The sequence below is a fragment of the Haemaphysalis longicornis genome, unplaced genomic scaffold (assembly GCF_048455015.1).
Source record: "Haemaphysalis longicornis isolate Haplotype H1 unplaced genomic scaffold, Haemaphysalis longicornis Haplotype H1 scaffold_2, whole genome shotgun sequence".
NCBI classification, from domain to species: Eukaryota; Metazoa; Arthropoda; class Arachnida; order Ixodida; family Ixodidae; genus Haemaphysalis; species Haemaphysalis longicornis.
Window position 1 is genome coordinate 230,327,336 of NW_027526295.1, and position 24,992 is coordinate 230,352,327.

Below are 24,992 nucleotides of genomic sequence, written 5' to 3' on the forward strand. Positions count from 1 at the left end.
GACTATGTCATCCGCAAACCTCAAATGGCTCGAGTATTCCCCGTTTATCCTTAATCCTATGTTTTCCCAGTCAAGCTTTCTACATACCCCCTCCAGACATGCTGTGAATACTTTAGGAGAGATGGTGTCTCCCTGTCTTACTCCCTTTCGGATCAGAAATTTATCGCTTTGCTTGTGGAGGGTTATCCTGCCCGTGCATTCCTTATATGCCTTCTACAAGTCTTATGTAGATTCCCTGGTCTTTTACTGCTTCTAAAACGGCTGCGGTGAATAGGAATGAAACGGTTTCTCGTAAACTATAAATGCCATGTTAAGGGGTTTAGTGTACTCTGCTGATTTTTCTATCACTTGGTTGACGACATGGATGGGATCCGTGATTGAGTAGTACCCTTTCCTAAACCCAGCCTGCTCTCCAGGAATCCAGGCTGTCACTGATGTGGCTAACTGTAGCTTTGGTAAACAGCTCGTAAACAACTTCCGTGGCCTCCAACGTTCCCGGCAGCAAGTACTACATAGTGTGGGACTCAACCCAGGCCGGCCTCCCGACTACAGACGCTGACTCTTTGGGCCGTATCACCGGAGCCTTTTAGACTCTCTTAGTGAAAACTTCCTGTTTACGTACATTTAAACACACTCGCCTCCGCTGTTTTATGCTGCAGAGCAAACTTTCGCAATTAAAAAAAAACTGAGAGTAGGCCGATGGGTCTGCAATCTTGAGGTCCTTGGGAACTCCCTTCTTATGAATCAGAATAATGTTGGCGTTTATCCGGGCTATGGGCACTTTTAAACGTTCAAGCATGGGTCTTCAAGCATTCAATCATTTCAAGAATAGGTATTCAAGCATTCCGAAAATAGTACAGCCGGCTTTTCCAGTGCAATATCTCCTCCCTCCTTCAAAAAATCTACGGTTATGCCGTCGTCACCTGCAGCTTTTCCTATTGTCATGTCTTTGAGAGCCTTTCCAACTTCCTCTTTAGTTACTTGTGGGACATCGCAAGTTGAGCTTGTATTCTCAGTAGTTCCCCCTGGTCTAACGTCGCTGGTATACAGCCTGGTGTAGAATCGTTCTGATACTTTAATGATCTCGTCCAGGTTATCCGCAATGTTTCTTTTCTCATCTCTGAGTGCGTACATCCTGTCTTTGCCGATGGCTAGCTTTCTCTGTTGTTTTCAAGCTTCCCCCCTTTTGCAGCGCTTCCTTGATCGCTGTCGTGTTATATGCACAAATGTCGTTTGTTTGTTTCTTTTCTGTTAATTAGTTTTAACAGCTCGGTGTTACGAATCGGCCAGCGCCGCCGTACTTTCCCGCATCACTCCTCGGCTGTGCGGCGAAGCCACTGCGTGCGCCTTTCTGCCGTCAGGCGCCACCATGTCGGTGACAAGTTCAGAGAAGCCGAGTAAGACGAGACGCTTTGCTTTCGGCGCATTTCGAAACTTTGGCGGCTGCCGGCGAGGCTCGTCTCAACGCTCTTCAAGGACACAGAGGCCCCGTCGATCGCAACGGAGTCCTCCTCTTTCCCCTCTCTCAGACTCAACGTGCGCCGAGGCTACCGACGAATAACGAACTCTGGAAAGAGCGTTGTGTGTGTCTGTGACGTTCGTGGCGTCTTGCAGCTTGTTGGCGTTTTGACCGTTACCGCTTTTGGGTATAAATAGACCCCAGCAAGCGCTGTTATTCATTCGTGTTACAGCAGCGAATCCATGCTGTCGCTCTGCTCGAGTCCTGTATTGTAACCTCGCCCGTCGGGGCATTGTTTTTTGGCTTCGGCTCACCTCTCGCTATGAAGTAAACAGTAACGTTAGCCTATCAGCGTCTGGACCTCTGCCCGGCTGCAGTCGACCTTCCCGGTGTCAACAACTGGTTGGCAGCGGTGGGACGGCAACTTCGTAACACCTGGAGCCAGCGCTGCGAGATCCAACACCACGGACGTCAAGGTGGCTTCGGACTTCGCAGAATTCACGGCGGTCAATGGTGAGTGCGGGACTTTTCTTCACTGAGTTTTACCAGGCTTCTGAGGATAGCTGGTAGGGCGTGTGTTTTTGTCGCGTGGGTTATTCGCGCAAAACATTTTTGGAGCAGTGGGAAAGCAGTACTCTAGACCGGCCATGAATTTGAAGGCGCTGAAAAAACCGCAGTTGTTGGAGCTTGAAAAAGAGTTGCGCTTGGATGTTACGGACGCGGTGAGAAAGCCAGAGCTGATACAGGCTATACTCGCTGTCGGGGCTGACGATGAGGAGCTGTCGGAATGCATTGAGCTGGTCAATGGCAGGGAGACCGCGAAACGTCAGGCCGCCGAGGCGGAGGCCGAGCGCCAGCGTGAGGAACGCGAGGAAAAAGAACGACAGCACGAGGAAAAGATGCGATGGTACGACCTCGAGCTCAATCAAATCCGACGGGAACGGAGGAAGCTCGAGCGAGAGAAACTCCAACGGGAGAGTAAGGAACTAGAGCACAAGATTCACTCTTGCGGGAAGAAGCGAAGTTGAGAAACCCAAAGTTAGAATTTTGTTGCTCGAAAAAGACCTCATTGTCGAGGAAAGCACCGTGCCAGCGCTGCCAGTAGCAGACGCTCGGGAGCGCGAGTCGGAGGCGACCGTTGCGGTCCAGCAGCGCGACAAGGTTGCTGAGAGAGATAACGAAGGCAACGAAGGCGCATTAGCTCAGACTGTCGGCAGAGGCGGCAGAGGGCAGTGCGTGTCCATTGAGTGCGATAAGGCGATAACGTGTCGGCGTTTGTTTCGGAGAGCTCGGCAAGGTGTTAAGGTGGTTCAAATTCGCGGGAGGCTTTGAGAGCGGCTACCGGTCTGAACATGAACATTTCGCGAGATAGCGAGCTTTCGCTGGAGTGCGTAAACCATGAGGTTACCGAGAGGCCGCACGAGTCCGCTGAAACGGAGGTTGTTCCTTCGGACTTAGTGCAGAAACGAGCGACGTGGTTGGAAAGGCTGGAATCGAGGCAGCGAACGGTTTGCACGGTTCAGTTGGGAGAAATGACGATCTCGCCACTGAGCAAGCCGATTCAGTTCTGCCACCAGCTCAGGTAGCTGACCTCGAGCAACGGCCAGCCGAGCTCGTGGAGGTTCAGGTGTCTGGGGCGGCTCAACCGTCTCTTGAGGCGAGGCACCTTGAGTTTAGTGTAGAGCTGACAGTGAGAAAGGAGAACGGGAACACACTTCGGCCTTCGCGGGCTGAGGTTGTCACCGAAAGTGCGAGGGACGACGAGGTAGTGACTGTTGGGAACTACAAGGTGTCTAAAGAGCTCGTCGTGCCCGTTTCACTCCCAGCTGATGCTCCCGATGATAGGCCAACATCGGCTGAGCTAATTGAGGTTCCGGTGTCGCCTGTGGCTGAGCCGAAGTTGGGAACCGACCAGCCTAGAGAGAACGTAAACGCGTTCCGACGTTTGCTTGCCGAGCGCGTTCGTGAAAAGGCGAGCAAGAAGGATAAAGGGAAAACTTCCGCGCGTACTCTCGGCGCGTGTTTCAGTGCGGGCACGCCAAGGGGCAAAGCCGTGAGCTCGCATCGCGCCAAGGGAACGCCGCCTCCAAGGAGTGCGCGCCTAACGTATGAACGGTGGAAAATCTCGCTCGCTTCTCCGCGCGCTCGATCTTTGTCGAACAAGACGACAGGTGTAATTTCACGCGGTCGCAGCAGCGTTCAGAGAACGGGTGCACCTAAAGTGCGGTGCAGAAGGGGAAAAGCTCGGGGCATTGACGAGAGCTCAAATCGCAGCTCTCTGCGCGAGAAGTGGCCTGTAGACGCCTGACTTTCTCAAATTCGTTGTTTTTCCTGGAGCAGGTTTCCCCCTTTACAGTTACGTTTCTTTTTGGTGGGACATTTCCAATCACGCGTAATGTCACCTTTCAAGTTTGTGCACTTGTCTAAAGTACTGCTGGGCTAAAATATAACTAGAGTAGTTAGTTATTAGCGTATTTTATCGCAACTAAAAGCCTGGTAGATCTTCAGTGTGGATTTGTCTTCGCACTTCCCGGCGATGCGGTTGTGTCTTCCTGTGTTGTTCTGTTGCTTGCCTGACCAAGCCAGAGACGTCCTTGGGGAGCCACTACTCGTCCAGTGACCCGCCCGGTGAAGCTCCAGCACGGTGTCGTACAGCCAATGCCTGGAGTCGAGCGTCTGCCGAGCACTTCGAAAGCATCCCTCCGGACAATGGATGAAGACCCTTATCCATCGGGATCTCGGGCCCCCGGCGGAGAAGCTGTTACGAATCAGCCAGCGCCGCCGTACTTTCCCGCATCACTCCTCGGCTGTGCGGCGAATCCACTGCGTGCGCCTTTCTGCCGTCAGGCGCCACCATGCCGGTGACAAGTTCAGACAAGCCGAGTCAGACGAGACGCTTCGCTTTCGGCGCATTTCGAAACTTCGGCGGTTGCCGGCGAGGCTCGTCTCAACGCTCTTCAAGGACACAGAGGCCCCGTCGATCGCAACGGAGTCCTCCTCTTTCCCTTCTCTCGGACTCAACGTGCGCCGAGGCTACCGACGACTAACGAACTCTGGAAAGAGCGTTGTGTGTGTCTGTGACGTTCGTGGCGTGTTGCAGCTTGTTGGCATTTTGACCGTTACCACTTTTGGGTATAAATAAAAGCGCTGTAATTCATTCGTGTTAGAGCAGCGAATCCGTGCTGTCGCTCTGCTCGAGTCCTGTATTGCAACCTCGCCCGTCGGGGCATTGTTCTTTGGCTTTGGCTCACCTCTCGCTATGAAGTAAACAGTTACGTTAGCCTACGGCTTCTGGACTTCTTCACGGCTGCAACAGCGGCTGGCCGCTCGCATCATACACGCTACCACTCGTATTTCGGAGGCCACGGAGCTCGGATCAGGTGCCCCCACCCGGTCGCAACATCGGCTAATTTAATCCGATCCACCGTACTTGACACTTCCATGATCTTAGGTTTGGCAAATAGTTCCTTCGTATTCCAAGTTAGTTTTCTAGTTCGTTCTCTACATGTTGCTTCTCCTACAGCTGCTGCTGACTCACTGAGTGCTGATGTTAGGTTGTCATTTAGCGTGTCTACACTGACCTCGTTCTGCTCGTTCAATTTGTTTTGAAGAGTTGTTTTAAACTCCTGAGATCTGGCTCTGACTGATTATATGGTGGGTTTCTTAGTTTTTACGAGTTTCGCCCTTTCTCTTCTGACATTCAGCCTTAGCTTACATCTAACCATCCTGTGATCGCTGCTCCTAATCTTACTTAGCACCTCTACATCTTGCACGATATTGGGGTTATCTCTTAAAATGAAGTCAATTTCGTTTTTGGTTGTACCGTCGGAACTTCTCCATGTCCATATGTTATTCTTTCGTTTGTATAATAATGTGTTCGTTAACCTTGGGATATTTTTCTCTGCAAATACCACCAGGTATCTCCTCGACTGTTGCGATTGTGTATTCCGAAGTTCCCCACTGACCTTTCTCCCATTTGCTTCTTACCGACCCTCGTGTTCAAGTCTCCCATCACAATCGTGAACTGCGTTGTTGCCGTCTTCATTACTGATTCGACGTCCTCGTAGAAGGTATCCATGGCTTCATCATCATAGCTGGTCGCCGGCGCATGGGCCTGTACTATCTTTAACCTATATTGCTTGTATTGCTTGATCACGATAGCCGCGACTCTCTCGCAAATGCTGAAAAACTCCACGTTTCCTGCTATTACTCTGTGGATTAAAAATCCGATCCCGTGTTCTTCCTTATCTTGTGGTCCTTTGTAGCATAGAATATGCCCGCTAGTGAGCTCCATGAACCCTTCTCCTGTCCTTCTAACTTCGCTTAACCTTATAATATCCCACTTAATATCCGAGAGCACCTCAAGTAGTACAGCTAACCTACTCTCGCTAGGAAGAGTGCGTGCGTTGAACGTTGCCAGGGTCAAGTTCCAATGGCGGCCTGTCCGGACCCAGAGATTCGAGCACCATCTGCTGTATCGCTGTTCTGACTGCCGCTGTGGACACGTGCTCTACAGCTGCAGGGGACTGAGGCCAGAGAATTGAGTTAGTTAGTCATGGGAGGCGGCGGCCAACTACTACACCAGGGTAGCCTGATCCTTCTCTGGTGAGTGAGTGCTGTTTTTATCCATAAGAGCCTTCATGGCATGGTAGAACCTTTTTAGTTTAGCCCCTTAGGTAACCGGGATGATGGTTTCTTCCAGAGCAGACAGCGCTCCATACCTGCATGGGTTCGGCATAGAGAGCCAGACAAAAAATGGCGACAGAGCAACAGAAGTTTCCCGGGGAAGACGTTGTCAGGCACGCCTGTAGGGATACTGAGCCAGCGATCTTTGGTTTTGCTTTTAATACGCGAGGTTCTGAAGGAGTTGGCTGACACGTTGGGTTACTGATGACATTCACTGACGTCTGGCCGTTAGAAAGGTAAGCCAGTCCCATGCTGAAGTGTATAGCTGCGAAAAAATATCCAGTTTGAAGCTCATGCGGCCAAAAAGAAGCTGTCCAAGAGAAGCTGAGCTTATCAGCTGACGCTCAGCTGGCTAGTTTGAACCTCTCCAGCACCGTCTAAGCGTGTCCGCCTTGAATGGAAACTTCTGGAACGTTTGGTGAGTGTTTACATTTCGGCTTTTGGCTGTAACTTTGCCAAAAATGTGCCAAGCGAGCTGATTTAACTTGTCAAACTATCGGAACAGTGCACATGACGTGACAACGTTAGTATGGCCTTTAAAGGGTAACCTTGTAGCGGAAGCTAGCTACCTTTATTTTTCTTGCGTATGACTCAGCGCGCGAGTCATAAGAAAAAGAAAAAGAAGACGTTTATAACTATAAAACTATTGGGGCTACGAGGTTAAAATTTGGTACAAAGGTGTTCTAGAACTATACGAAAGAGATGGGGAAAAGGGTTAGAACTTGCATAGCAAATTTCCTGACGAAAATGGGAAAATTCGCGCAGCTCCTTCCAAACGCATCCGCCATGAATGGAAGCTTCTCGAACGAATCATTAAAGTTTTGGCTGACCGTTTTTGATGGTCCGCTCCGCTCCTGGCGGCCCACTCAGCACAACCGGAGCGGCAGCAGCCAATTCCGCTCGCGGCAAAGCGCGTCACGCATGCGCAATGGCGTCCCCGCGTGCTATTGGAGCGGGGCGGACCGTCAAAAACGGTCAGCTAAATCTCTCTATTTTGTCGTGACCTGATACGTTGCCTTCTGGGCAACGCAGCATAATGCAACAGGTTGGGAATCCTGCAGGCGGCACTTAGCTTTTTTCTGTGTAAACCAGTTGCGAGGCTGAACAGCTGGTCCCACCATTCTGAAAGCGGCGCTTTCATAAGCATGTCCTTACCGCGCGAGAAAGCACCAGCAGGAACTTGCAGAGGTAGTGCATGCCTTCGACGGCGCATACCAGAAACGAGAAACGCTACACTAACGGGGATGAACACATGATGACCAACTGCTGAATATAATTAACTCATATTTTATTAAATGTGAATGTTGTTTACCAGGAAAAAGAAGGAAGAAAAATTATTGAGCACGGATCTGGCCACCAGATCCGCGTGTTCCTAAAAACAGCTCAATCTGTACGTTGTTCCCGTTATGTACGGCTTAAAGAACATTTGCAACTAAACAGTCTTTTCTTATTGGTACAAAGAATCTGAAGTCTAAACGAGACCGCTACGTACGTGGAATACTACCTTCTTGTTAGTTGAAGAAAAAAGTTTAAGATCTATGACTCGGGATTGCCTGGGCTGCCTTCCAGCAACAGTATACGACAGCGTGAATTGCCATGTAGACACCCTTTGAAAACGAACAAAGTATGATAGTGTGTGATGGCGTACTTCGTGCATATTTCCAACTTAAATTTTAATACAGCTTATTTTGGTAATAATTTGTTCTCATTCTTTGTGGGAACTTTTCCTGCAGTGGCATTACTTTGAATTCTACCAAAGAATATGCTTTCCAAATTGTTTTTCTGCCAGCGGCGAAAAAAGTTACTTGCTATATTTATGAAGGTATTATTAAGCACAACACTGCTATTGAAACTACCTGATGAGTCAAGGAGTATTCTAATCGCCATCTTTTTACGGGCTGGGAAATTTAAACCGCAACTCCCGGTCTGTCTTTGTCGGCAAATTTCAATACTCTCCCTATGTGCAGCGTTGACCGCAAAGAAAACAACAATAGCCTTGATAATTGCTTGAAATGCGTCAACTTTATTGTCGTGATGGAGGTGTGGCAAAGAAAACGGAATAGAAAAAAGAACGCGGACAAACAGTTGACGACAAGTGTTACAGAGGTGACACATGGACATCAATCACACGTTGGAATGTGCAATAACAAACTTTGAGGACACTCCACCCGTACACGACACTGTGTGTATAGCTCGTGAGACTTGAGCAATTCATTGCAACAAAATAATCACAAAACATAAGCGGGAAGGTTACATTGTCAAGCGGGCGTCCCTGTACTCTGCAGATTCAGAATTGCTTCATGCACTAACGATTCATGGGCCTGACACATGTTACATTTTCGACGCACCTACAAACTGATGCGGAAAAAAAACTTTTTAAGAGAAAGGCACATCTCTAATTGGTAACAGAGCTTCTGACCGCCGTTTCTCCTGTCTTCGCACCTCTGAGCGGCGTTCCATCGTCCTACCTTGTCTCTGCGCGCGAAGGATGGTTACAGCGGTACTCCTTTACAGGGGTGCACAGATACGCAACCAACCTCTCACCGCATGACTAAGATTGACAGAATCAAAATGGCGCTCACTGAGCACAGATAATATTCGTATTACTTTTTTTTTCATTTTTACTAAAAAAAGCTCGTCTGAAGTTCGTGTGCTGTTGAGTAAGTTCTTTCGAAAGTGCACTTCGCGTGAGCTTGAGCACAAGCGGCGGCCGATAACATCCTAGAAACGACAGTCTTCAAGATCTTCAAGGTACCTTCAAGAAACAACGTGCGGCGAAAAGTACAGGTGCCCCAAAGAGTAAACGGAGCACAGCGTCCTGAAATTAGAATAATTTCTATTTCACGCGGCTGCCAGTATAAATAGAATATGTGCCGCCGGATTTCATTCTAGAATGACATTCTTTTGAAGTCACTTAGAGGTTGCTCGCTGGGCACATGGCGGCGAAATCCTCTCAAAATCTCAAACCCGTGCTCCTTTTACTTCTTAGGGCACCTGCACAAGCGGAAGGGACAGCGAAGAACCTGTTCGAAGACTGTATGTAGATGAGGGCCCCTTATGGCAATTGTAAATGCAATTCGACTATTCTTGACAAAGCATCCTACACGAGCTTGCAGAGCAGTTCCCTCTTCCATTCCACGTGCCTTTCGTAGTATGGCTCACTCAATCCTAATGCACTAAACATTCCTAAACATTCAAAGAAAAGGCGGTCGATTCAGCCGAAGCATTACCGAGATGGTTTGAAAATGCCCGTCGCGTATGCATGCGTAAGATAGACATAAGTTTCCCCATTCCTCATTAAAATACCCCGGACCACTACATTGTCGATGCAATTTTGTTAAAAACAATACCCTCCCACCCCCTTACTCGCCTTGACTGAAGATATCAACTTTGTATTAAAGCTTTTTGCTGTACCAAACACATATATACGAGAAACTATGTACTCGCCCACAGAATTTACGGGAAATGTTTTTCAGCTACAGAGTATCCTTATCAGCAGCTATTCGTTGTAAAGCACTGCGAATTTTCTTTCAAGATCCTGCTCTTTCAGATGAAGATTCCGCTCTTTCAGTTTTGCCACGTTTTACATTTACCACTTTTTGCGAAGTAAGCCCTTTCCAAACAGCGAGAGGGGGCAAGAAACTCAGTAAGTTACTACAAATTTAAATTCACTAAGCTCGCAGCTATAAACTGGTTTTCAAGGCATTTTCAGAGCTAATATCCACAGCTATAATTGTACAGCAGACCAAAGCTAGAAATATGCAGCGAGTGACATACGCTGGCAAGCCAGCAGCGTGTGCCTACAGAGTCGTAGCCTGGTTTCGTAAGCAAGCAAATTATTTTGTTTGTACCTCTACAGTTTCCTGATGGGAGTTACAACGTTCAAAACAAAATTGACCTATCTTCGCAAGCCCTTCTTTATAGAAAATAATGCTGACATCACATGCTACCCTAATCAGATGAAACTCTTTGTATTTTTGATGGTTTTTACATCTCGTGTTTAAACAAAAAATGAAAAGCTTGGTCAAATAGATATACATTGTAGTTATGTCGTAATAGTTACACAAATGAAAAGACCAGAATTGTGAGGCTTCTCTCAACGCAAATTTAAAGAATATCTACATCATATTCTTGGCGCGAACTGAAAAAAGAAAAATGAAATATTACGCTGCTCGATGTTTTTGCAGGCACATAAATATGAAACATTTTTCTTTGGTGAGAGGAGAAACAATAAAAAGCTACACTTCAGCCCACCTGCTGAAAGCCCTGAGGTGAAATCGCTGTGTGGGCGGAACAGCATTAAATACCCCACTGACGTGAGTTTATCACACAGGCTTGGTGAAAATCCATGAAGTTTTTGCAACTACGCGTACGAAACATGCAAGCCAAAGACCAATTTTTGTTCTTGAAAGCAAACTAAGCATATGCTGCCTTCTTCGTTCTCATGCGCGCGTATCATTTACTAAAGCTACTACTGTTTTCAAACAATCGTGACCAAAGTTATGACCTCCTCACCGTGCTGACCACAGTAAGGGACATTTTCGACCTGCCCCCGTGCAATGAAACTAAAGCCATGTAAAAGGACAAAAACGACTGGAAGAAAACAAAACGAGAGTGGTTAACTACAATTTTCAGCTTGCGATGGGATAAACTGAAAAACCAGTGAAATGCCTACAGAAGGCAATCATGTTTTATCCCGCTTCGTCAGATCTGCTCAAACATTTATTGCTAACAGCGGCCATTTTTTGCGGCTACAAACTAGTCTTGCCAGCTTGAAGTTATCTGCTGGTACGACACCTTAGCATCCGACATGGAGGGAAACAATTTATGCCCGTCGTCCCTTCTTGTGCCTCTTGATGGGGTCACAATTCTTATTTCGTCTGCTCATCAAAGATAACACGTTTCCTTTCCACAAATCCGGCATCCTGCTCTTTCTGAACGCTTGTTAGCCAAAAAAAGGTTAATTGTACGTTTCCGGCAAGGAACCATTATGGAAGCATTGTGGACAGAATACTTGTTGCAAATGAGCTAGAGCACACAAAATTTCTGCTAAGCACGGGCAAACGTATTTCTGTGCAAAAAGGCTTTTTTTGCAGCACTTCCGGGGTTTTTAATTTTACCATTGTATGATGCTAATTTTCAGTAAGACCTCAGAAGTCAACTGCACTAATAACTGCTTTTGTGCAAACAATGATAACGGGCCCACCTTCAACCTTCCGACGACATCCAACTTACACCCAATAAGATGTATGTAAGCATGCTATGCTTCATTTTTTTTAAATGCCCCTTATGTCCCCACGTGTAAGACTTCTTGCCTCCACGGAGTACTTCATCTGAAACCTTCTTCCCGCAGACAAGTTACCCAGTAACTCGAAGAACTGAGAGGCCTTCACTTGGCGCGAAAGACTCGAGGGCACATTAGGGCTCTGGCTTCCTGCTCGCTATGCATCCCGCGTTTCCCACATATCTTGCCATTGTTCATACGTAGATAACTGTAATCTAATAACATGTCGTATGGCTAGCTGTCCCACTTATTGTCAGCTCTCGCGCTTCTCGCTGGCCAAAAAGGCCTCCGCCTTGGAAGCCGCTCTGGACAAACTGGTCGTAGAGCCGCGTACAGTGACGCTGCTGCTCGAAGACGTGGTCGACCGGTACGCGAAAGCCCGCGACAGCTGCCTCACGTGACCGGGAGGCGGCGCCGGCACTGCGCCCGGAAGTTCAAGCAGCCGCGGAGGCGGAGGCCTATCCGTTTCGTCACCGCTGTCACTGTGCATCAAGTTCTGCCAGCGCATCAGCACGTCGCTGGGCACACGGCGGTGCACAGGCGCGGCCGCAGCAGCGGCGGCCGCGGCAGCCTGGTTCAGCGACTCCTGGCTGCTCCCCAATGTCGCCGCACCACCCGTCGGGCTTCCTTCGTGGCTCACGGAGCTCAGACGCCGGACGCTGCTACGACGACGTCGTCGGTGGCGTCGAGAATCACGGCCCGAAGACGTCGATGGCCGGTCGTCCACTGGTGCGGCCACTACGCCGCCACTCGTCACTGTCGGAGAATCAGGAGCCTGCGCAAAATACAGCTTAGGCTAAACAACACGCTTCAAGAGCACTGTAAGTGACTCTGTCGTGAGCGCAGGTACCAAAGACAGCCGCAATATGTTTTTCGAGCACATGAAAACACACGCCACGTGCACAGCCCGAAGTTTGTCAACTTTCTTTCCAGCTTTGAGCATGCAATGCTCTCAGTACAGGTCGAATTCATTATTTTGTGAGCCCTAAACTCATTTTCCTTACAATCTGAAAAATATCCCCAGATGGGCTTCGCCGCAAGCTCTGGAGCGTCAAATCAGCGGGACTGGATGTGCGAATTTGGCGAATGGTGAGACCCACCACGCGATTTGAGTATAGAATCTGTGCATAAACAACAGCGCAAACGCACGTCTTGCGTGCATTCTATTTTGCAGCTTCCAATGACATACATATGCGTCCTTGCAGGGACAGGGATAAAATTTGCCAGCCGTAATCGCTTTCTTTGAATTTTTAGTGTTTCTGATATGTTAGCCGGATAAGGTCGCCTGCGTTAAGTAAGTGCTATCATTCAAAACCGTTTCCCAGTAACACCTTGCTTGTTATTGCGCCGCTTAACGAATCCAGATCCCTCGAAAGATCCTCAGGGGAGCACGGTATGGCAGCGAGGATACCTTGTAGCATGGTCGAAAGGAGACTAGTATAGTGTAGGCTAAGTAGTGCAACTTTTCGGAGCACTCGGAGGAACAATCGCTCCTGTCCCCATCGTCACACTCGCTCTCCGGACCCTCCGTTATTTAACGCATCAAGGTTTCGCGAAACAATTCGTAAATTTCTTCGCAAGCACTAGGAGCCACATACCTCTGCCTTCGCTATCTCTCGTGTCAACAACGTAACGGCTGAGAAACTGAGGAAATGCACCGACCTGCGTATCTGGCTCATCCCGCTGAGGCCTGAAGACAGGGACGAGAGATTGCATGTCCTCGCGTGAAGCTGGACTTTCGAAGGAGCTGCGTCTCTTTTGAGTTTTGGGCCGTGGATCTCCGAGCAAGCTGTCCACCGAGCCGGCGCGATCTGATGGTCCTCGCTTTATCATGAGTTGCTTTGGCCGGTCGCTAGTTTTGTCTCGTATTACGACCACAAATTCCGTTTTGTCATCATCACTGTCAGTTCCAGACTCACGGGGGCGTTCAGGATGGTCTGATTCTTTCACCGGCGACGTGGTCTGGTCCGGGGGCTCTGGGGGTGGACTAGGCGGAGGCTCCGGCACGGGTTCCGGAGCTGTCCCCGGAGGAACCATCTCCGTGTCTTTGTCCGCCACCAGGGAACTGTCGCCGACTGTGGGTTCAATTGGAATGATTTCAGGCTCGGGTACAACGCGCACCCGAAGTCTTGGTCTCGGCTTTGCGGCCGTAGTTTCGCTGAGTGGCTGACTAGTAGGCGGTGGTTTGGCTAAGGCGGATGCAGAATCTTTGACTGCTTCGCTCTTGCTCTGTTCATCTGAGCTCCCTTCTCCGGTGTCGAAAATACTCTTAAAGGCGCGTCCAGGCGCCTGAATGACAAGCCGTGGTAGCCTGACCCGTGGTTTTCTCAGTGTAACTTGGACAGGAGAGCCCGAGCTATCACTTTCCTCAGCGTGCGGGGCCGGCTGCGCCGGTTCCCTTGTTGGAGCTCCAAGAGGATAATCCGCCGTCGTCTTAGGCACTGCCGCTTCCCCCGTTTCGCGAATTGCCGATGTAGTTGCCGGAGCTGGCGGCGCAGCCAGAGCTGGCGGCGGTGCTAGCATGGGCGGTGAAGACACTGGCGCTTGAACTTGAATGCTGGGTACTGCTGGGGGCGGCTTCGGTGTCTCTGGAACAGGCGGCTTTTGCGGTGCGGGTGACTTTCTAAGGGTTAATGCGGGAGGCCTCGGTGACAGAGCTAGTTGCAGCAGTTGCGATACTTTTGGTGTCAATGAGGACTGGGGCGTCAGCGATGTCCGTGTCCTCACTGGCTTTTTCGGCGGAGAAGGCCGCTGTGGCACTAGCAAAGGCTTGTAGGCAAGGTCAGAGATGTTCAGTTCTGGGAGGCTTTTGCTTCGCCTGAGCGCAGCGACCAAGGATACCGCAGTTTGGCTGCTTTCTAGGGATTTTCGTCTCGGTTTAGCCGCCCTCAGAGATTTGAGAGAGGAAATAAGGGCTTCTTTACGAGCAGTTTCTAAAGCAGCAGCTAGATCTGAAGTAGACCGACTACGGTAAAGCAGTGTGCCCGTGGGCCCGGCGGATGTATCGGCAGAGAAGGACACCTTAGAGCGGAGCTTCCGCGGCCGCTTCGGAGGGCTCCCGTAATCTCCGTCTGCCCCAGTCCAAGCCTGGACACGACGAGCAGGCTTGGCGTGGAAGAACTCACGCAGGAACGACCGCTGATGGTGTACGCCTGCACTCGGCTCGCTTCCCAGGCGTCCTGGGCGGCGACGTTCTTCCGGCGGCTTCAACAAGTGTTTCCTGCGAAGCCAAGGGAATTTCATAGCTGCTCATTTATTTCTGCTAATGCGTCATTCTCGACACTTTAGTGGCCCAGTACATGAAGGAATTCTACAAAAACTTTCTGTTTGGCCTGATCGCTGCTTGTAGGAGTGGCCGCTTTTAGGAGAAAATGGGCCCGGTCTTTTACTCGTCATTCCTCAACCCGTCTTGTAAGAGAGCCGTACTTTTCAGAAATAAATTAAAATTCAAACTGGGTAAACCCACGCGGCACTATTTTCTGAGATGCATTTCGAGTGTCTGAAGCTTAATAGACCTTTTGAAGAGTTTCGGAACCCTCAGAGGGCTGGAGCTCCGACATGCAAGAAAATGAACGAATCAAGAACTAGTGGGGCGCGTCGTGGAGGGCGAGAAAAAGTAGTAAAGCCCAATGAGGACGAACACAGCGAGCATGGCTTCAGCATCAGCAACCTAGCTTCAGCGACTTCGGAGGGAAGTTGAAAACAAAATTTTCATGCAATAACAACTTCTTTTGAGTATTAAATGCAGATCAACCTGCAGAGAAGGTGTTTTTTAGAAGCAAGAACACTATCTTCGAAGTTTAAAATCGCTGAAGTGTAAAAAAGTATCTAAAAGTGACTAGTTTTAAGTTTTTCAACATAAGGAGTATGCGCTTCGGTATAGAGTAGTTGGAAAGGAAATTGTAGCGCACCAATTAACACAGCTAAAGCGGCGACAACTGGGACAAAGTCGGTGGTGCGGAAGATTCTCTTGGTCTGCGTGAAATAACGATTATTTTTACTGATTTTTACTGGTATTTATCGCATCTGCACGCAACACTTATGACCAATATGAGCAGACAACCCTTCTGTGGCAGGCGAACCCATCCTCAACCGACGACCTGTTGACTACGCCTACGAGCATATATTGCATTGGAGAGTCGAACACGAAAATCCGGCTCATCTTAATTAACGTGCTAATGCGCCCTGTTCAAAATTACTTACGAAATAATGACAGAATACTTGACTATTTTGCAGGGGGCCGCGGCATTAAATCAAGACTTGGTCATATCCGTCCAGTCTCGGGCAACTAGGGTGCTCTGGACATGCTCTCGGTAAAGTCAGCCTACTGCAAAATGACTCGTTGTTGCGCTATTTCGCGGTTTATGTTATCTAGCGATAAAAAAACTGACATAAGAACATTACAAGAAGACCAGCCAAGAGAGTGAACGCTACCTGTTAGCATCCACATATTTGTGTGAGTAGCATGCATGTTCCTAAATCATCTACCACGGCGTGCACGTACTCCTTGGAGTCTTCACCGTCTCCCCCCTTGAAGTAGACATGCAGCGTTGAGTCCTTGTTAGCCTGCAAAAGGCCGCTCTCGGCGTCCAGCTGCTGCTGGGCGAGTGAGGCGCTGCTGCTGGTGCGCCTGCCGAGCAGCGTCCAAACCGACGAGGAGTGCTTCTTGCTGAGCGGACCACCGGGGTCCTGGTCCTCGCCACCTTCTTCCGCGTTGCTCGGTGTGTCCTCGTCGTCCTCCTCCGAGACCTCGGGAACCACCATCTCGCGCTGCTCGTGCGGCACGCTAAGAGGGAAAAGTGTAAAGAGATAACAGATCAGGACAAATTAGACCAATCAACCAACACGATATTACGTAAAGCCTCATGTTTAATGAACAAGGCTCCACCCACAATGGTTCGACATGTTTATGTCCCCGGGGCCGCTGTTTTACCTTCATTCAGTCAACAGTTTACCGCAGTAGTGACCATCGCCTCAGTCATTACGCGTGAAAGGTAGAAAAATTAAAGACCGATAGCAATGACAGTGAAACCTAGTTAAGCCGTACCTGACGGTGACGCGAAGAAAGTATGTACTAACCGGCACTACGGTTTATCCGTATGAGTTAGGTTAAATGGAAACCCAGCCGGGGATAAGAAACCACTACTTCTGCGGATGCAGGGTTAACGACATTCCAGTGTACTTGTATACCCTACCACCAGTCTTGGAATACAAAACTGAAATTTTCAAGCGAAAAGATTGAATCGTCATTCAGAAGCAAGATAGTGTGGGTTCCGCTTCTCATTAAAATAGTAACGAATTTCGGCCACCCCGAAGTTTCTGAGCCTAAGTGCCGTCTGAAAGACGTGTTCACTGACTTACTGCATGTAGGCCACAGATCCGCGGTAGGTCTTCTTCTTGTAGCTGACAGAAGCGGCCGTGTAAGGGAGCTGGTAGTCGGCCTTGTGGAAGTACGAGTCCTTGACTAGTGGGAGTGCCGGCCCGTCCAGGGTGTCGACACCCAGGTAGGACACCTGCACCCGTGCAACCATGCAAAAAAATTAGGAGCCATTCCACTCTCTGAGAGGACAACAAGTAAAGCTATGAACGGTATTCAATGGCGTGGAATCCATGCAGGCAACCATGCGAGTGCGCCGCCATATCTGTTGCCAAGTGTCTGTTGCTAAGCGACGTTGTGCGCACGGCCCCCAGGTCAGGCACCCCTCGTCTCCTCCATGCAACCGTGTGAGTGCGCCCGTGGCCTCCGCGATTTGCTGCCGGCGGCGCGCCGTTGTTACGGTGCGCCGCCGGCAGCCGATCGCGGAGGCCGTGGTGCGCCGTCACTCGTTACGTCGAGCTCCGCGGGATGGCGGTACTTGTCCATGTCCGTGGCGCATCGCCCATGTCTGTGGCCGTTTCCAGTGTTTCCAAGCGAAGAAATTAACCACTAAACTTTTCAACGAATACCATCTATAAAAATGTGCATCACAATTATAATTGCAGAATGTGCACATGTTTATTTTTATCAACTTCTGGCAAAACTAGTGAAGCCGGCTTGGTGATTATTTAATGAAACTTGGAAGAACTAGACTGGGGCTGTCTGTTTTCCTCCCGTGGAAACCCATGTATTGACAGCAGGCGGGAATTTCACAATATTTCCAACTTTACTGTGAACTACGTAATTATGATAATAAGCTGAAACTCGGTGTGATGTTAGAGTCGTCTTATCGGCTAATGTTTATATAACTTAATTTGGAATAGTTTTGATTAGACAAGAGTTACAGCCATTTTCTCTAAACATACTCCTACCGTAGATGCCCATTTACTGACAGCAGACGGAAATTCTGTGACGTTTACAACTTTACCGCGAAATAACTAATTACGACAAAGAAATGAAACTCGAAGTAATGATATAGTCGTTGGGTATGTTGTATAAAGAATGATACAGGACGTTATAACTACAACAACTTAGGCTTGCACCACTCACACTCACTTCGTCATTATGAAGGTTATAATTTTAAACAAACCTTGAAGTGTCTGTCGATGATCCAGTTAACCTCGAAGTCTTCTTCGTCGTCTCCAAATGGGTTGATGAGCTGCTCAGCCACCTTTACAAATTCGAGAAAAAACACAATATTTGTTTAAGATTCAGAATGCGCGGAAGCGTCGTGAGTGAGCTGTGAGAAGTTTCGTTTGTGGTTCTTTTACTATGTTCGCAAGGCTATAAAGTCATCTGCGCAACAGGCCGCATGTCGGGAACAGTCCTTGAATAAGTAAAAAGCAGCTTAGCTAATCAATGTAACTCCAACAGCTATTAGGCAAAAGTAAATGCTTGACGTTTAACAACACCGCTGCTAACAACTTGCGTGTGTTTCGTTAACATACAGAGCTTCATATCTCTCACAGCTTGATTCACGTTATTTGGGACTCTGTCTGTCTGTCTGTCTGTCTGTCTGTCTGTCTGTCTGTCTGTCTGTCTGTCTGTCCGTCCGTCCGTCCGTCCGTCCGTCCGGTACTCACCTACGAGGCAGAAACTTCGAGGCTCACTAAGAGGGTTCAACTTAAATTGAGGACGACTCAGCGAGCAATGGAACGGAAGATGATAGGTGTAACATTAAGGGACAAGAAGAGAGCGGAGTGGGTCAGGAAACAAACGCGGGTTTAGGACATATTAGTAGAAATTAAGAAGAAATGGACGTGGGCAGGGCATGTATTGCGAAGGCAAGATAACCGTTGGTCATTAAGGGTAACAGAATAAATCCCTAGAGAAGGCAAGCGTGGCAGAAGGTTAGGATGGGCAGACGAGATCAAGAAGTTCGCGGGGATAAATAGGTCGCAGTTAGCACAGGACCGGGATAATTGGAGATCTATGGGAGAGGCCTTCGCCCTGCAGTGGGCGTAAAGATGATGATCATGGTGGTGGTGATGGTGATCATGGTGATGATGATGATGGTGGTGGTGGTGGTGGTGGTGTCTGTTGGTCCGTCCGCCCGTCCGCTCGCCCGCCCACCCGCCCGCCCATCCATCCGTCCGTCCGTGTGTCCATTTGTCTGTCTGCTTCCATAAATCGAGCCTACTGTGTGTGTTCTTTGTCCTGTATCTATCCTATCTCCCTCACCGCGTCTTTTTTTTTTTTCTCGGGAACTTGATTCCGTTTCCTCATCTCCGAAGCGGCAAGCAATCGTGCCTGCCTCCCTCGAAAGCGCCACGTGCTGAACGCACCTTTAGGAGGCCCATGTAGAGGAAGTACTGGATGACGGTGAACACAGGAACGTAGAAGTCGAAGTGGTGCCGCTTGTCGATAATCGGGTCCGGGCTGTGGATGTACTGCCGGCCAAACAGCGCCGCGCCAAAAAATGAGTACGTCGCCAGGGTCACCACCTGCACATCGGGCTGCGTCACCGAAACGCAGAGGCTTGCACACCGTCACTGCCTTGATTGATGCGTACAGTAACTTCGGAAATCAGGCATCAAATAATCATCTGCAAACCGTACACCTTAGGAACCCAAGGAGACACCCGAAATGTTTCAAAGACATTTACTCGAAACTAATTTAGAATAGAGTCCGTGTCCGCGGTGCAGCCCTGCGTGCCGTTGAACCTCTTATGACTATCGCGTGGCTGATAGCTGTCCTGCGGCCGATTGTTCCGTGTTCAGCAATGCACGCCACCGTGGGCAGAAAGACTTTGTTGTGTCCGTGGTAACTGGTATGTTTGGTGAACTGCAGTGCCTTGAATTTAACACTGGTTCTTAAAACAAATGCGTACAAACACGCCTGTGATGCTTGAAAGAAGCTGTTCGAAGTCAAAGCGCTGCAACCTATATAATTCCTGACATAAAAAAAAATGTCAGAAAGCGGAACCCAGCTTGTTTTTTTTGTTTTTTTTTTTGAGTCCTGCAGTCATCTCAGGAAATCTCAGCACTCTGCAATCAGCAATCCGTAATGTGTGCAAACAGTTGAGGAGCTCTTTGTTTTTCAAAATGAGACGCGAATTTAAGAAAAAAGCGGAAGTTTGTTACCGGACATAAATGCAACGCTATCAGAGCTATTACACGATATGTTTTACATGACAGCTAGGGGAAGTTTTTGGCCACAAGTAATAAAAATTATGCGGTAATTTTGAGCGATATTGGGATGATAAGTTTGCATTTGGTTCGTACTGAATTGAAACACTCAAGTTGATGCGGCATTCTTTATGAAAACTTCAATTAAATTGACTTTCAAGAATGGTTCGATGGAGTTTTGGCGGAAAGGCTTCAAAAAAATTAGTGCCCTTCTACTCTGTGAAGAAGGATTACCTGCAAAGCTGGACGCAGTCAACGGAGCGCACGAAACAAAAATTCCCCCGCATTTCCCCGAGGGGGAGAATGTGAAAGTGCGAATGCACGGTTGTCGGCCCGCTTGCGGCGCTTGGTCTCGGCCCCCGCAGCCCACCGCCTCACCGCCTTCTCTTCCATCTCTTCCATCGGGTTTGTAGTATCACGTGTACACCACGCAGTTATCAAGCCGCTATAACGCCGCTGAGTCGCCAACGCACGCCGCTGACGACGTAGTTTGAATGCGTTAAAGATATAAAGCGCGTCACTAACACTGATATCGCCGTCGCGTCCGTGGCTTGGTCGGTAGAGCGTCGCGCTGCGGCCGCAAAGTCCTCGGATCGAAACCTGGCGCCGGATGCTGTTTCTTTCTTAAAGGAGCCATGAAGAGAAAATACAAGTTTGTTTAATTTGAAAGAACTAGGATTCAGTATCTCACTCAACTCCATTAGAGCGACAAAAAAGATGTTTTTTTAACGAGAAAAAGCAAGAAGTATTTAAAAACTTTCAAATTTTTCGCCACGGTGACGTGTTATGAGCAAGAATGACGTCATACGGGCCAACAATAACATATAATTTTCAGTGCGTTAACTGCACGTTAGCATTCAAGTGATGCGGTCAAATGGAAATAGAGGCCCCATCACAGACGTCCAGTCATGTGTCGTCGCGACAGGTCAGTTAGACGGCCGCCAATCGCACAAACAAGGTTCCGTGACGTCATAGAAAAGTTGCGGGAAATTGCCTAGGGGGTCGCCACGGCTTCACACGTTTTCTTTAATATCTCCATTATTATTTCGAAGATTGCGATGATATTGGTATCATTGTTATCGGGACTAAGCAGTCTTTCCAATAAACCCAACTTGTATTTTGTCTTCATGGCTCCTTTAAATATAGAGGAGCACTGCGGACGCCGACGCCGCCGCCGACGCCGGCGGTGGGTGGTTTGGGGTCGCTTATAAAGTGCATTCGCACTTAATATTTCTGGTTCCATTCCAAACAGGCTTGTTGTTTTTCCTTTTATGGGTAGGAAAGACAACGTTTATCGTAATTTGCGATGGAGCATATTTCCTACCCAATCATCTGAATGAATCTCTGACGGATCCAAGCTTTGTTCTTGCCGATAAACATAGAACTGCCTGTGTCCCTCCCGCGTCGTAAGCATCTCACTGTTTGTGTAAGGCCGAGTTCAGACTGTTGCCGCAACTGTCGTAATAACTTTAAAGAATGGCGTCATTTCACGTCTCAGCCAACCTAACTGCGTGACATGCACTTTTTACGTCCATAGATCACGATACGGGTTTTGCGTCGGTAATCTGAATAGCCAAACACCCAAACCCAATCCGCTTTACCACTAAGGACTCCGGATAGGTCCCATTGGGCCGCTTAAAGTCTGCGTTTAAATCTCGCACCAGAATAACGGACATGCCATCCATCAGTACGGGCACGACTCTACTCCGGAGTCGACTCTCCTCCTCCCGTGGAGCGCGGAAGGAGGAAAATCGAGTCCGGCCGTGTCTATAGCTGCGCGTGCACGCCTCGCCTCCATCCCACTATTCTACACTACAAACTTTCGCGCGTATAAACCGGTATTGGTCATGTGCACGTGCTTAGAAGTGACAGGCACCCTCGAAAATATCCCCTGAAAGCCCCCTGAAGAAGCGATATTGGCTCACACCGGCGTTCCAAGCGGGCAATTAGCTGTTCATCCGGGAGGGACTCGCCGCTACTCCAGGAGCTAAAATTGAGGCGGTAACGGTGGTGCCAGCAGCTTTCCGTTGTTTTTTCACCCATTCGCGCTTGTGATCGATCCAACGCTTCGATTCTTGCTCTTCTTCCTCCAAACGAACGCCATGCATCCGTCCCATAACGATTAAAAACCTGAAAGGCATTGAGCTCTATTCTCGCGTACAAACAATGTGTCTGTCCGTTTTCCTTCCTCCTCGTATGCATCTTACTGTGTCTGTAAGATGTCTGTGTAACACAACAACCCATACCTGAACCACTCGATTGAGGAGACAGCCGACTGACCGCATTGAGCCATGTAATTTTGACATCTAAATACAAGCACAACCGGCATTTCATCGGGAGCAGCATGAAGTGAGCGTGTACGCCCCCATTTTTCACTCGCAAATCGTGCATGCATAAACCGGCAACCGATGATGGCTCATACTTTGGCGTGAAAGACACCGGAAAAAATGGCGCTCGGGGGGCCTTCCAAGCTGAAAAAGAAATATAAATGTGGGCTCAAGCCGGCGTTCAAGCTGGAAAGTTTCTCTTCCACCGGGAGGGATTCGCGGCTACTTGGCGAAGTGAATTTGAGTGGAAACGGCGACGGCGGGTTTCGGTCGTTTTACGGGGTAGCCCTTTGGCAGTTGTTACCTGGGCTTCCCATGTCCGCGTAACCGAGTGAGCGAATGCAGCAGCAACGAAAGAAGAAAACGGAGAGGAGCGTCTAGCGAATTGTGAAGTGGAATACGACACGTGCGGCTACGGCGTCATCTCTCTCACTGCCTTTCCCTCACACGTTTCATGTGTCGCCACCGAGGAGCGACCTCCCCCTGACACTTTTCCCAGGCGCTGTTCCAATCTCCGCTAATCCAAGCCACGTGACGTTTGCGCGGTAGGTTCAAACACGATATGCAACAACATGCTCGCTGCTCTGTTGTGCGGGGATAATCCAAACAACGTGACGTTTGCGCGGGAGGTTCAAACACGATATACAACATGCTGGCCGGTGGCGGCGGTGCACTGCGAGATAGCAGCAGAGTAGCGCACGCAGACGTACGTTCGCTGATCACGCGAACACTTCCTGAGACGCAGAAGAAATGCGGCGTGACCATATGCGCATAAACTTCATATTAGGGAGTGTAGTAATCGTCAGTGCATTTTTTTGCGCCCATCCATGCTTGACTTTATTTTTTGCAATCATCTGATAACCGCACTACCCCCGTTAGCTGCCGACTGCGCAACTTGCCAAAGGGCCATCGGTGGAGGCGAAGGGGAAAATAGTTGTGAAAGAGGTGTCCCCGGTGGTGTCAGGGCTTGTAAGAGGTGTCAGGGGTTTTAAGCGGCGGCTATTTCATATCTACAAAGTTAAATATGGGAATAAAACAATAAATATAACCAGATTTACTCTGTAGGGGCGGGGGAGACGAGATGAAAAGATTGTTGCACATCTCTAAGTTTCATTTCGTTCACTCCTCTCGTTCACTTTGTCGTCGACGTCCTAAGTGCCGTCTGAATTCATGATAAACTCCGAAAATTAAAAGAAAAATAACTTCTGAAAACACCCACTTAACAGTACGAACAGTCAAGCCAAAAGCAAACTCCCATCGGATAAATGGATTTGGCTTATTTTGATCCGTGCCACAGCAGGTTCTGGCTCATTTTCGATACGAACTACGATCTGCGTACACATTTGCAGGGCGTTATCTCACCTATTTTGTTGCCGCCTCTTTTTTAGGGAAACGTAACCGAGGTTTTCTTGTCGCTGCAGTTTTATCTGACTTCGTTTCGGTTTGTGTGTTGGGCTCATTTCGAAAAACAAACGCCTCAATTGCACTTCTTTCGGGAGTTTAGAAAGACCATGTAAAGACCACAAATAATTATTGCAGGTAATTATTGAAATTAAATTACGTCTCCAGCGAGCAACTACTCTACAAATGGCCGGTTAATTTCCAGTAAAACAAAACGCGTGTGAGTGTGGATTTTTCTTCCCGGATTTTGGCAACTGCGGAGCATATACACACCGCAATTTTGGGTTTCGGAAATTTCGTTCTAGTGCCTTATCTGTTCTTCTCTCCAGCTAAAATGTATCTTCTAATAAACTTCTCTTCGGGATAATTTTTTTGTTGTTGTTGAAATATTGGAAAAACACGCCAGTATAGGTGCGCTAGTACAAACAAGATAGGTGCGCTAGTAGATGTGCTCGGAAGTACAAACTGTATTTTATTTGTTCCTGAACAGGGGTGATTTGTTTAAGTGCCAGAAAGTGTTTCCTCTTTTCCTTGCTAGTTTTTGCATGCCTCACCATAGATGTCCTCAAGAGAGTCCGTGAAAGAAGAAGTTGAGTACTAACCTGGGTATAGACGAGAGGAATGCTAATCCAGTCGTAGCTCCAAAGAAGGCCGCACTTGGAACGGAAGTCGTTGAATTCCTACGAGTGGAGAAGTTTTAAATCACAGGAGTTACACTAGAAGTACCAGTGTCAGCCACCGCTTCAACGAAACTACAAACACTACATGGAATTACTATTCTTTCTAACTGACCAGTTTCTGTTAATTCCACGTTAATCAATGGAATTGGTTAAAACATCTCTGCTGTTGTCACGGCTTCACTTGCCTTCAGTACGCACGCCTAGCCACAAGGACACATCGCTATGTACTGTCTAGATTTTCATAGGCGCTGCCATGAAGAGAATTCGCCACACTTATCTATCCTCGTAAGTAAGGTTTGAGGCCGGGCGCGTGAACGATACCAATACTGGTGAAATTTGTTTGCATGATTCCTAGAATCTGCTTTAGCGCAGACGAAAACAGAACAGGAAGAGAATTGACGACACAAGTGCTGTCTAGCAACTCCTGCCAATTCTCTTCCTGTCCTGTTTTCGTATGCGCTGACCATCATGAACGTGCTCCAACTCGCCCAATTCGCTACATTATAGAAACTCTTCATTCACAGTAAAAATAGAAGTTTTGCTATAGTTGGGAGTTAATACTGCGCACTCCCTGTACTCCTCCAGGCCCAAGGTGGCGTACCGCAACACAC

The 24,992-nt window shown here is 48.6% G+C and overlaps 1 protein-coding gene across 2 annotated transcripts in view; it reads right to left on the bottom strand.

Annotated features, from left to right (window-relative positions):
- Nucleotides 1-8,157: 8,157 nt before the first annotated feature.
- Nucleotides 8,158-24,992, bottom strand: part of LOC144170073 (uncharacterized) — a 49,500-nt gene continuing 32,665 nt past the window's right edge. Inside the window, exons 5-11 of one of the 2 annotated variants that reach the window (XM_077699610.1) lie at nt 24,304-24,381; nt 19,131-19,289; nt 17,936-18,016; nt 16,791-16,942; nt 15,934-16,215; nt 13,092-14,649; nt 8,158-12,204 (exon numbers count right to left, since the gene is read on the bottom strand). In XM_077699610.1, coding sequence (XP_077555736.1) covers nt 11,683-12,204; nt 13,092-14,649; nt 15,934-16,215; nt 16,791-16,942; nt 17,936-18,016; nt 19,131-19,289; nt 24,304-24,381 — 2,832 coding nt within the window. In that variant the 3' untranslated portion in view covers nt 8,158-11,682. Of the gene's footprint in view, nt 12,205-13,091; nt 14,650-15,933; nt 16,216-16,790; nt 16,943-17,935; nt 18,017-19,130; nt 19,302-24,303; nt 24,382-24,992 lie in introns of both variants that reach the window. The other variant, XM_077699609.1, reaches the window with a different exon arrangement.